The sequence below is a fragment of the Microcaecilia unicolor genome, chromosome 6 (assembly GCF_901765095.1).
Source record: "Microcaecilia unicolor chromosome 6, aMicUni1.1, whole genome shotgun sequence".
Lineage (NCBI taxonomy): Eukaryota > Metazoa > Chordata > Amphibia > Gymnophiona > Siphonopidae > Microcaecilia > Microcaecilia unicolor.
In genome coordinates, this window is record NC_044036.1 from 324,346,538 (window position 1) to 324,359,287 (window position 12,750).

Sequence of the window (12,750 nt, forward strand, 5' to 3'; positions counted from 1 at the left end):
GGAGGGTAGGAAAAGTCAACCAGTGATCCAAGGTCTTGCATGGGTTCAAAATAAGTCAGCAAGACAGACAGTAATGTAGTTGGGAACAGTCTGGGCTATAGGGGCCCAATTAGTTGAGGGATGGGACTTGATATACAGTCCTGCCTTTCTGTGGTTACAAAAGGTAACTGTTTTGTATCTCTGGGGCAATGGAGGGTTAAGTGACTTTGCCCAGAGTCACCAGGTGCTGCAGTGAGAATCAAACCCAGATCCTCAGGCCGCTGCACTACGCTCTCACGCTGAGTCCTGGACCAATGTTGCCAAAGGGTTAAAACAGATGCTACAGAAGCCAGGACCGATCCTTGAGGAACACTACAGGTAGTGCAAGGACACGTTAAGAAACGCGTTGAATCACTGAAGAACGAACCCTGAGGTCCCGATGAGCGAATGCAAATTGTGATCGTGATTCTGTATCTAGAAAGAGAGAGATGCATCTGGCTGTATAGATCACTTCGTTTTCTTTTTAAAAGCCGCTGCTTAGACGACCCTAATTGCGCGCCAACTCTCGCCGCCGCTGCTGCTGCACGTCCAGAGAGGTGGCCTGGCCAGCAGCGCGGACGCGGTGTGCAGCTGCAGCAGCGCCTACCCGCCCCCCTCCCGTAGGCCCGCCCACGCCGGTGACGCGCAGACAGGGGGCTGGGCCGTGACGTCAGGCGGTCGGGGCACATGGAGCTGCGAGTGAGCGGGGCGGGCTCGGCATTAGCCGAGGCGGCGCCGGCGGTCCTGGTCCTGGTCCTGGTCTTTGTACTGCGCGCAGATCATCACCTCCGCGGTGAGAGATGGAGAAGCTGTCTCGCTCGTTGCCTCTCAGCTCGGCTTTCGTCCCCCCCACGTACGGCGTGCTCAAATCCCTGCTGGAGAACCCGCTCAAGCTGGCGCTGGAAGACGGTAACGCTGCTGCTGCTTTGGCATCCCTGTAGCTTCATTGGAGGGGGGGGGGGGTGCATCATGTGCTACCAGATTTCCAGCATCCCCAAGTTTTGCTCTCTGTACACACATTAATGATAATCATTATTATAATTATTACTGATAGTGCTTTCTTTGGGGGAAGGGTGGCAGGGGGTATTTTTCTTGCAAGTTGCGCTCGTCGCTCTGAACTGAAAATATCGAACCTGTAGGAGCGTGTCTAAGGACACTGCATATTATTACAGGTAGGCTGCCTACCTTGGCTATAATTTACAGTGACTGTCTGGGAGTTATTAAAGGGATCGGAGTTAAAGTTTCAGCTACAGAGCAATCCAGGTTAAAATTTAGGGTCAGGGCACAGTAATGAAGAGGGGAAAATGAACTCCACACCCCATCCCCTTTTAATTTTTCTATTGCAATGTAGTCACTGGACTCAACTACAGGTGGACTTGTTCAGATGATTAAAACTTCTGTGCTCGTCAGTACTAAGGATCTGGCACATTTCCCATTTATTATTTGGGGAAGGGGGACTGATTAAGATTTGAATATTTCATTTATGCCCTGGACAATCTACTTAATTTTTACTTTATTTTTTTGTTAATACTGTTTACCATAAAACGCAAAGGGACTCTTAACAAAAGATGAATCAGTTGTTATTAGATGTTGAGTCAAAGCGGGTTATGTCCATGTGACCAACAGCATTAGGATCTTGGCATTTCAATATACTATCAGGCAGCAGATAACCCTTGATAAAGGATTCCAAAGCACCTCAGACGAGCTGGGAATTCCTTGAAGTTTAGTTGTTATGAGGAATGGAAATGAGTGGGAAAATGAAGATCAACCCTGGAGGTAGACTAATGTCTCATTGGTTTTTTTTTTTTTCTTCAGGCACTTACGGTAGCATGGTGAAATTCTGGCTACAGTGAGGGCTTGGACAGTTTTAAATCTGTCTCTGTTAGAGCTGGATGTACTGTGTTTACTTAGATTAATGTGGGCTCTTAGAAGTACATATATTCATCTGGTCATAAGAATTTGGAAATGTTAAGGGCCATAGAGCAGTGAACTATCAAAAAGGTCAACAATTTAACGAAACATAAACAATGCACTAAAATAACGCTAACATAATAAAACCAACACATTTTAAATGTCTCATTGCAAAAAGGTAAGAACTGATCCCTGGCCACAAATAATCCTCTATAAAGATACAAAATGTTTCCGTCTTCATTGTTTAACATATTTTCCTGTGCAGTAAGATTACATCTCTAACATGGATACAGATGTTCAGTTATCCAAAGGCTTGAGAAGCAAAATATTGCATACATTATGTACGTTATAACTGTCCCACATCATGTCTTGTAGAAGGTCTTTATAATGAGAAACTATTCATGTCATTTATTTATTTATTTGTAACATTTGTATCCCACATTTTCCCACCCATTCATGCAAATCCTATGTTCTTTCTCTCTCCTATTAGTCTTTGGCAAAGAAAAAGAGAAGAAACTGGACGATGACAGCTCTGCTTCCACAGTCCCCCAGTCTGCTTTCTTGGGTCCGACACTGTGGGACAAGACACTGCCGTACGATGGAGACACTTTCCAGTTGGAATACATGGATTTGGAGGAATTCCTCTCGGAAAATGGCATTCCACCTAGCCCCTCGCACCACGAGCACAGCCCGCACCAGTCGGGCCTCCAGCCACCTCCCTCCTCCTCTCCTCCTGTTGTGGACTTGAGTAATCGAGCATCAACATCAGTCCACCCAGGCATGGGGTCTCCAAACTGCATGCATAGCCCCATCAGGCCAGGTAAGCCTTCCCTGGTCGTTATTTGTTGAATGCACAATTCATCCTAAGAAAAGTAAACCTAGACCCTAGAGAGAGAGACTTTTAGGAGAAAGGTAAGATGTAAGCAAGGCCAAAGGCTGTTTGGAAGCATTTTATCGGATCCTGCGGGGATATTTCTCGATAGCTGCATTGAGTATATCTTCTGCTTCTTGCTGTTTCTCTCTCTCTCTGTCTCTCTCTCAACACCCACTCATTGTTTTTTTGTTTTTTTTTTGCAAGAAAGAAAAGTATTACTAATGAGACAATAGTTTGTATGGTAACAAGGAGAAAACGTAAAGGGAGAGGAAAAAAAAAGAAAGTAAGTAAGGATAATTTTATTTACAAGAAATTAGAACTAGAAGGAAAGAGGAAAACCAGCCTAGTAGACAAACAAGTGATTAGACAGGTGGACAGTATTTCCAGGTAGTTGTGGAAAAAAAGTAAACATGTTTTACTTAAAAAAACAAGCAATATCAACGGAATTCAAACATGCGTGGGATATACATAAAGGAATCCTGTGCAGAAGGAATGGATCCTCAGAAGCTTAGCCGAAATTGGGTGGTGGAGCCGGTGGGGGGAAGTGGGGTTGGTGGTGGGGAGGCGAAGATAGTGGTGGGCAGACTTTTATGGTCTGTGCCAGATCCGGTGGTGGGAGGCGGGACTGGTGGTTGGGAGGCGGGGATAGTGCTGCGCAGACTTATACGGTCTGCGCCAGAGCCGGTGGTGGGAGGCGGGGCTGGTGGTTGAAAGGCGGGGATAGTACTGGCCAGACTTATACGGTCTGTGCCCTGAAAAAGACAGGTACAAATCAAGGTGAGGTATACACGTGAGTTTATCTTGTTGGGCAGACTATATGGACCGTGCGGGTCTTTTTCTGCCGTCATCTACTATGTTACCATGTTAGTTCCTAAAAATAAGCCCAATTTTTTTATGTGTCTTAAAGTATGCCCTGGGTGTCAGAAGGCAGCCCTAATACGGGGCGGTGCATGCTGTGATTAACTCCTTCCATAGCCAATGAGGACACGAAAAGGCGGGACTGAGCGCCGGCTGACACACTTACTTGCAGTGTTATCACGGCGACAGTTGTGGGCAATCGGCGGTATATCAAGTCAAATGAAAGGAAAAAGAACAAGCCCAAAAACAAAGCTACCCGCGTGTTCAGAAAAATAAAATGCCACTTCAAAAAATAACAAACCCAAACTCGCGGGAAATAAGCTAGGTTGGCAACACTGCGTGTGGAGAGAGATGATGCAGAAATCAGCTTGTCTGGGGCAGTCCAGTTTTCCAGAGGGGAACAAGCTTCCTGAACCTTGATTAGTGCGATTCCTTTGCCAGCTTGAACATCTACTACTACTTAACATTTCTAAAGCTCTGCTAGGGTTACGCAGCGCTGTACAGTTTAACAAAGAAGGACAGTCCCTGCTCAAAGAGCTTACAATCTAATAGATAAGAGTGAGACAAATATAGGACAATCAAGCCATTGTGACATCACTGATGAGGTTGGCTCTTAGGCATTGGTGGAATGAGGCATTATGACATCACAATCTCAGCTCTGGTTAAATCACTGCTATATGTAATACTACTACTACTACTACTACTTAAAATTTCTAGAGCGCTACTAGGGTTACGCAGCGCTGTACAGTTTAACAAAGAAGGACAGTCCCTGCTCAAAGGAGCTTACAATCTAAAGGACGAAATGTCAAGTTGGGGCAGTCTAGATTTCCTGAATAGAGGTATAGTGGTTAGGTGCCAAAGGCGACATTGAAGAGGTGGGCTTTGAGTAAGGATTTGAAGATGGGCAGGGAGGGGGCTTGGCGTATGGGCTCAGGGAGTTTATTCTAAGCATAGGGTGAGCATTCCTGTGGTACAGTTGCCTGTACTGAGAAAATATCACTGCATTTTTCAGCTATAACTTAGTTTTGTTAGTGAGGGCAGTGAGGGGAGAGGTCTTATCATGTATGTTACATACTTCGCTCAGTGTTCGTGTCAGGAAAGAGTAAACAAATTGAAAAGCATTAATGCCCATGCACCAAGAACAATCTTCTCCAAAACCTGCAACAGTGAATTAGAAGGTTGACCCAGGGCCGCCGAGAGACTGGCCCGGTGCAAGGCTGCCCCCGGGGTCCCGCCGCTGCTGCCCCCCCCCAGGTCGTCATTGTCGCTGCCCCCCTCCGTCCACCACCATGCCGGGCCCCCTGAATTCAAATCATAGCGCCTCACCTCGACCTTGCTCCGTGTGAAAGAAGCGCAGCAGCAGCAGTCTGCAGATCGTCTCCCTTCAGGCCTTCCCTCCCTGTGACCCGCCCTTGTGCAAGTTACGCCAGACGAGGGCAGGACACAGGGAGGGAAGGCCCGAAGGGAGACGATCTGCAGACTGCCTCTGTTGCGCTTCTTTCACATGGAGTGAGGTCGAGGTGAGGCGCTATGATTTGAATTCAGGGGGGCCCGGCCCGGTGGTGGACGGAGGGGACGGGTGGAGGGGACTGCGGCGCCCCTTGGAGGCCCGAACCCAGGGAATTTTGTCCCCCCTGCCCCCCTCTCGGCAGCCCTGGGTTGACCCTGCACCCTAGAATTCAGTGCATTCCAGTGACACAAGGCTAGGTTGTGATACAAGCATTGCTTCCTATGGGAAGTTTATCCACTGTAAGTTTGGTTCACACATCAAAGACCTGATTTAACTGCATCTCCTGCATGGCGAGCTGCAGCATGTTTAAAACGAGCCACAAACATTAATTCAGGCATAAATAGCCTACTGGTTCAAGCAAGCCCTGCATTGCCACGGTATTAAAGTTTGCAATCACATGAGGCTATTCACGTGATCCAGTATTTGTGGCTGGATGTATCTCCAGAGCAAGGCTTCTCAGATTGGTGACTTCGCAGCCTTTTGGTTTTTCAGGAGATGCATGCTAAATATGCATGACATCAATTTACATATACCAGATCTCCATCATAGGCACATCTATCTCATATATATTTAAAGTGTGTATCCTAAAAAAAACCCGACTGACTGGGGGGTGTGGAGAGGGTGGGGTAATCAGGAAGCCCAGTTCTGTGATGTGGTTTTTGGCACATACATACAAATACTTATTGGCTACCACTTGATGTAGTAGACCACTGAATGTGACAGCTAAATGTTTACTACAGGCAGGGCTTTTTTTTTGAGGGGGTACTTGGAGGTACTGAGTACCGGCACCTTTCCATTGTCTGCTAAAATTGACCCATGGACCCCAAGTTTTAAATGAAAGAGCTCAGGCTCTACACACCAATTCTGTGACTGGTTGCAGGGGGCCTGGCTATTGTGGGGTGGGTCCCTCAGTGATCACTCCACCCCTGAAGGGTGGCCTAGCATTTGAGTACTGGCACCTCATTTGCTAGAACAAACGCACTGGATAAAGGGACCCAAGTATGGGTGATCAGGCCTTTGTGACATCACTGATGAGGTTGGCTGTTAGCCATTGGTGGAATGAGGCATTATGACATCACATTATCAAAAGTGAGCCAAGTATAGAACAATCAAGCTAATTACAAGTTAACAGTAAAATAACATGTCTTAACAATAGCTCATGTTGATAAGCCCCCTAAATGAAAAAGAAATGCCTGTAGAAATCAAAATCACTGCTACATGTGATAAAAGCAGGGCTTTTTTTGAGGGGGTACTTGGGGGTACTGAGTACCGGCACCTTTTCCATTGTCTGCTAAAATTGACCCATGGACCCCAAGTTTTAATGAAAGAGCTCAGGCTCTACACACCAATTCTGCCTTGTCATAGGTTCTGTGACTGGTTGCAGGGGGCCTGGCTACTGTGGGGTGGGTCCCTCAGTGATCACCCCACCCATGAAGGGTGGCCTAGCATTTGAGTACCGGCACCTTTTTTACTAGAAATAACACACTGACTACAGCATAGTTTGATTTTACTTCATTAGACCAGTGATTCTCGGATCTCTCCTGGGCGTAGCCATCAGTGTGTTAGGTTTTCAGGGTATCCACAATGAATAGGTTTGAGGTAAATCCGCATGCAGTAGAGCAAGTGCACGCAAATCTACGAGGTATTCTGAAAACTTCACTGGCTGGTGCTTACCACTGTTCTAGGCATTGGGATTGCGTTGCATCCCACGTATTCCATTAGTGCGTGAGAGAATTGAACACGCATTGGTAAAGTAGAGTGATGGTCGTTTTTGCTGAAATTCTTCCTAGAAAATGTAGTTCTTATTTCATTTGATATGTACCCACTACACCTCTACCCAGGAAATCTAGACTGCCCCAACTTGACATTTCGTTCTTTAGATTGTAAGCTCCTTTGAGCAGGGACTGTCCTTCTTTGTTTAATTTGTACAGCGCTGCGTAACCCTAGTAGCGCTCTAGAAATGTTAAGTAGTAGTAGTACCCAAGTGCAGGAACAGGTCCACAAGCTTGAGAGGGGGCTTTTGTACCTCCTGAATTGATTTGCCCTTCGTGACGCCTGTCATGTTGTAATATTGTAAGCCACATTGAGACTGCAAATAGGTGGGAAAATGTGGGATACAAATGCAATAAATAAATAAATATTCCAGATGCATCTAAATTGCAGTCCTGAGATATACGAGGTAGCATTCAGCACTGCTTGAGTTGGGTCTGCAATAATTATGGAAGACTGTTTCTAGATTGCAACATTCACCGCAATCTCTTTATTTCCTCCCTGAATGCAGTGTTTTAATATCACTTTGCCCATGCAAAGATTTCTGATGTATATTTGCTGAATTAAAAGATAACCCTTCTAAAGCACAGTTTTGCTTCTTAATGTGGCTTTTTATGGGGAAAAACTAATTACATGTTATCAGGTTGTCTGATCATGTGACATTTCATTTGATATCTAAATGCAGTGCTATGTTTTCTGAAATTATATCTAAAAGAAGTGAACTTGTGCAGTGTAGCTGCTGGCGTGATACTTTATTTTTTTTTTCCTGTAAAAGATCAATGCAATTGATCTAAAATCAGAATCCACACTAGGGATGTACTTTCCATTCACGGTGGATGAAAACAGAGCTTGGAGCAATTGAAAGGAATTTAATTCGGTTTTAGCTGCCGAGCTCATCAACCCCCTGACAGCTCTGTTCGGGGGACAGGCTGGCTTGGGAAAGCAAAGTCTGAATTATTCTGTATTTTAGCAGCAGAGGTAAATGGACAGGTTAAATTAGGCGCCAGCTAACTTTATCAAAGTCAGACTTGGATTATTTTAAAAACAATTGTTGTGGAAGGTGTGCATGTGGGGGGGGGGGGGGGGGTTATTTTGAGGTCTGTGATACAGGAAAGAGTTTATGACTGATGCGGCTGTATGTGGCTCGGAAGAGGGTAGAATTGTTTGCTCACGATAACATATATATCAGTCTGCTTTAATTCCCCCATTCTGTTGCTGAGGAGTTTGAATTCTTATGAGCTAATTAAGGAGTTTGTTTCCCAACAGCCAACAAATTGAGGGGGAAACACTTCTCAGTTTTGATGGGAGAGAGATTAAGTGATATGTTTTAAGGTGTCGCACAGTGAGTCATGGCTGTAGGAATCAAAAGGAAATATTTAAGGCATAAAACATTGCTCAGCTCAGTCCGTCAGGGACCCCCCTGAACCAGACCTGCTTTTTCAGCTGCAAATCCTTAGCATTATGGATTCTGTCATCCTGCTTTGTCAGTACAAAATCCAGAATCCCCCCCCCCCCCAAAAAAAAAAAGGCTCAATATATACGTATGGTAGAAGTTTTTCAACTTTGTCCTGAGGTACTCTTTATCTCAGTGGTCGTCGCTCCTGGTCCTCGAGGGCGGCCAACGGGTCAGGTTTTCAGAATGCTCCTAATGGATATGCATGAGAGAGAGTGGTATACAATGAGACTAGCAGGCTTGCAGATCTCACCTGCATCTTCATTAGGGATTTCCTGAAAACCTGACCCCCTTGGCAGCCCTTGAGCGCTGGAAGTGAAGACTGATTTTTCAGCATGCTCACGAGAGAGATTTGGACATGATGGAGGCAGTGCGTGCAGATGTACCGTATCATGCCTGTTCACTGTACAGAGATCCTAGACACCTGATCCCGCTGGAAAAGGTACCCAGGAATGGCACCAAAGCCGCAGAAACATTCCATTTTTTTTTGTACTCTGAAAGAATCCCTAATTAGCTGGAAATGAAGCCTTACTTACAATTAATTGTAAGGCAAATAAATCCTAGCAGAAAACTGATTTCGTTTTACCAAAGCCTTTTTGCACCTGGTGGCTGAAATATTTGCATGATTTCTGATTTGGGGAACCCCTTTCCAAAGTACAAGGCAGAATCTTGATCAATCTGCATGTATTGTTTTGTGTACACTGCACAGTGACTAATTTTTCATAGTAATTCTTAGCTGTAGGATTCGTAGTGTTGTACATGAGTTGCACGTGACAGTACAGTACTGAATGCCTCTCTTCACATTTCCTCTCACGTGAGTCATGCTCGGAGGTATTGGTGTGGCCTGTAGCACCATGTGCTTCCAGCACATGCCCTGCCCTGTGCAGTCTTGCAGCATCGGCTTTGCTTTGGCTAGAAGCACCGTGACAGACCTCGTGCAAACGCCACAACCACAGTGATCCCATAGTGAACTCACAGCAGCAGGGAAGCTGGGTGGCACAGCTCATGTGCTGGGTGGGGGGGGGGGGGGGGGGGTGGGTGCTGGTGTAAGATAATTTACAGAAGAAATATGTGCTTTAAGGCTTTTGACATCATTTTTTATTTATTTAGTGTAATTCCCAGATGACTGTTCTGGCTTTTGTTGATTGTTACCCGCTTAGAACTGCAAAGGTAGTAGTGTGATACAAACCACAATGTTAATGTTGTAGTAATATTTACAATATTCCTGGGTCAAATTTGAATAATATGAGGCCATGGAAAATGCAAAAACACTGTCTAATGTGGAAGGAAATAGCGCTGTACAAACTTGATATTTTTTTAAATAATTGCCCCAAAATGTTCTACTGATAGGTTATTTGCTATTATTTTGATCAAAATGTACTAGTGGTGATTGAGGAACAGAATTGTAGGTTTTCTGTTATACTTTACCTGGGCTGATGATAAAAAAAAATAATAAATATTTAAAATTTGTGGACATCTAACCTGTAATAAATACTCCTGTTATGAAAATTGTTATTTTTTTGCCGTTTGCTTAGGAGAGAGCTCAAAGCTGGTTTGTAGGTTTATCACCAGTGTGCATGAGTCCCACAGTGAATTTTTTGAACCAGGTTTTTTTTGTGTGTGTGTGTGATTTTTCTCTGCATTTTCTTCTCACCATTGAAAGTAGCAGGATTTTTAGAGGCCCTTTTAATAAGGAGCACTAATGGATTTAGTGTGCACTAAATGATAAGATGCCCATTATATTCCTATGGGCACCTTATTTAGCGCACCTTAGTAAAAGGACCCCTTAGTCTTTGGGCAAAGATGTGCCTGCTTGGGTATTTTTGCTGTTCTGTGTAACCCAAACTTGTTCGTTTTGCAATTCAGTTTCAATAGTAACTTTTAAACCGCTGTTCCTTGAAGGCTCAGAACTCCTTTACAATGATAGCCCACATAAATATACAGAATTAATCATAAAGCAGAGACATACAGACTAGTATAGATTTGATGTGAAATCTTGTATATTTATGTGTTGGATGCCAGAGGCAGTTATTGACTAAGAATATCCAAAGAAATGTTTCACTTACAGCAACCCCACCTGCAGTGGAGGAGTAGCCTAGTGGTTAGTGCAGTGGTCTTTGATCCTGGGGAGCTGAGTTCAATTCCCACTGCAGGTCCTTGTGACTCTGGGCAAGTCACTTAACCCTCCATTGCCCCTGGTACAAAATAAGTACCTGAATATATGTAAACCGCTTTGAATGCATTTGCGAAACCTCAGAAAGGCACAATATCAAGTCCCATTTCCCTTTCCATATTTGAGATTCTACATGGAATGTTGCTACTAATTGAAATTCTGTTGCTACTGTTTGAGATTCTACATGGAATGTTGCTACTATTTGAGATTCTGTTGCTACTGTTTGAGATTCTACATGGAATGTTGCTATTCCACTAGCAACATTCCATGTAGAAGCCTGCCCTTGCAGATCAGCAACGCAGCCGCGCAGGCTTCTGTTTCTGTGAGTCTGACTTCTACATGGAATGTTGCTAGTGGAGGAGTAACCTAGTGGTCAGTGCAGTGGACATTGATCCTGGGGAACTGAGTTCAATTCCCACTGCAGCTCCTTGTGATTCTGGGCAAGTCACTTAACCCTCCATTGCCCCTGGTACAAAATAAGTACCTGAATATATGTAAACCGCTTTGAATGTAGTTGCAAAAACCTCAGAAAGGCGGTATATCAATTCCCATTTCCCTTTCCCTATAAAGGAAATGACCTATGGTAATTTCTTCTGCTCAGTGCAATCCTGTGAGGATAAAGACATATTCACAAATCTACCTGAATCTTCAAGACCCGCAGGGCTGTTCGTCTATTTATTGTAACTTAAGGCAACCAGAAAATACTGTCTTGTTTCATTCTAGATGGTGGTGACGAGGACTGTGTTCGGTGCTTTTCTTTTTCAAATACTATGGAATGTCTTCTCGCAAACGGACCATGTATTAATTTGAAAAAGATAGTTATGATGGTTGTTTGCTGTGATGTAAATTCTACTCTTCTCGACAGAGCTCTGTGATCATATGGATTCCATTCCAGTTCATTAAAAAGTGCAATATTTGAGCATTATTTTGGATCACCAGTTGTCTGCCATATTTTTAAGCTCTGTTAGGTCAGGTGACTACAAATGTTCCTTGCGCTGGATGACTTTTGCATGGTTATGCCTGTTAGTTATGTCACATTTGCAACAATGCGATTGCTAGTTATGCTATACGTTGACTATCACAACGTGATGGATCTAGGTTTCCAGATATATCAATCAGATCATTGCAATTAGCTCAGAATGCGGCTGTCTGCATGGTTTGTGATGTCATGCCTATTGACCATCTCTCCCCTTTTCTGAAACGGTTACACCAATTGCCTGTTAAGGATAGAATACTTTTCAAATGTATATGTTTGATATATAAGGGTTTCCTGATTTATCCAAATCTGAATGTAACAGATCGTTACAATGTTACTACTGCTTGCGCCTAATGTTAAATGTATAAATGCGGCAGTTGTGCATGTAATTGAATTGCATGTGTAATTGCTGTTATAGAATTCTCACTTAGCATGTACAGAATTACCCCTTGAGAGTGTCATTTCACAGTTCACATACTTTTCCGTTCATTTAAACCATATTATTAAAACTTTAAGTATTATTTTCCAGAAACTTTTTCCCTGTAAGGAAAGACAGTGGGTACCCTGTCTGTGGCAGTTTTAAAAGTACACATGCCCTTTCCGTGTAGAAACTGAATATAAGATTTATACCTGAGAAAGGCAGGGACAAACTCTGGTATATACATATAAAGTATTACATACCATGTAAAATGAGTATATATTGTTGGGCAGACTGGATGGACCGTTCAGGTCTTTATCTGCCATCATTTACTGTGTTACTATCCAGCTTATTTTCGAAGGAGAAGGGTGGCCATCAAAAGCCGATTTTGGGCGGCCTCAACTGCTTTCTGTCGCAGGGACGGCCAAAGTTCACAGGGGCGTGTCGGCAGTGTACCGAAGGCAGGACGGGGCGTGGTTAAGAGATGGCCGTCCTCGGCCGATAATGGAAAAAAGAAGGGCGTCCCTGAGATTTTGGCTGACTTTACTTGGTCCCTTTTTGTTCACGACCAAGCCTTGAAAAGGTGCCCGAACTGACCAGATGATCACCTCCCCTTACTCCCCCAGTGGTCATCAACCCCTCCCACCCAAAAAAACAAATTAACATTTTTTTGCCAGCCTCTATGCCAGCCTCAAATATCATACCCAGCTCCATCACAGCACTATGCAGGTCCCTAGAGCAGTTTTTAGTGGGTACTGCAGTGCACTTCAGGCAGGCGGACCCAGGCCC

At 44.3% G+C, this 12,750-nt stretch overlaps 1 protein-coding gene across 2 annotated transcripts in view; it reads left to right on the forward strand.

The window, feature by feature from the left end:
• Positions 1-754: 754 nt before the first annotated feature.
• HLF (HLF transcription factor, PAR bZIP family member) overlaps positions 755-12,750 on the forward strand; it is a 65,946-nt gene continuing 53,950 nt past the window's right edge. For both annotated transcript variants that reach the window (XM_030206419.1, XM_030206420.1), the window contains exons 1-2: positions 755-927; positions 2,420-2,749. In XM_030206419.1, coding sequence (XP_030062279.1) covers positions 819-927; positions 2,420-2,749 — 439 coding nt within the window. In that variant the 5' untranslated portion in view covers positions 755-818. The remainder of the gene's footprint in view (positions 928-2,419; positions 2,750-12,750) is intronic.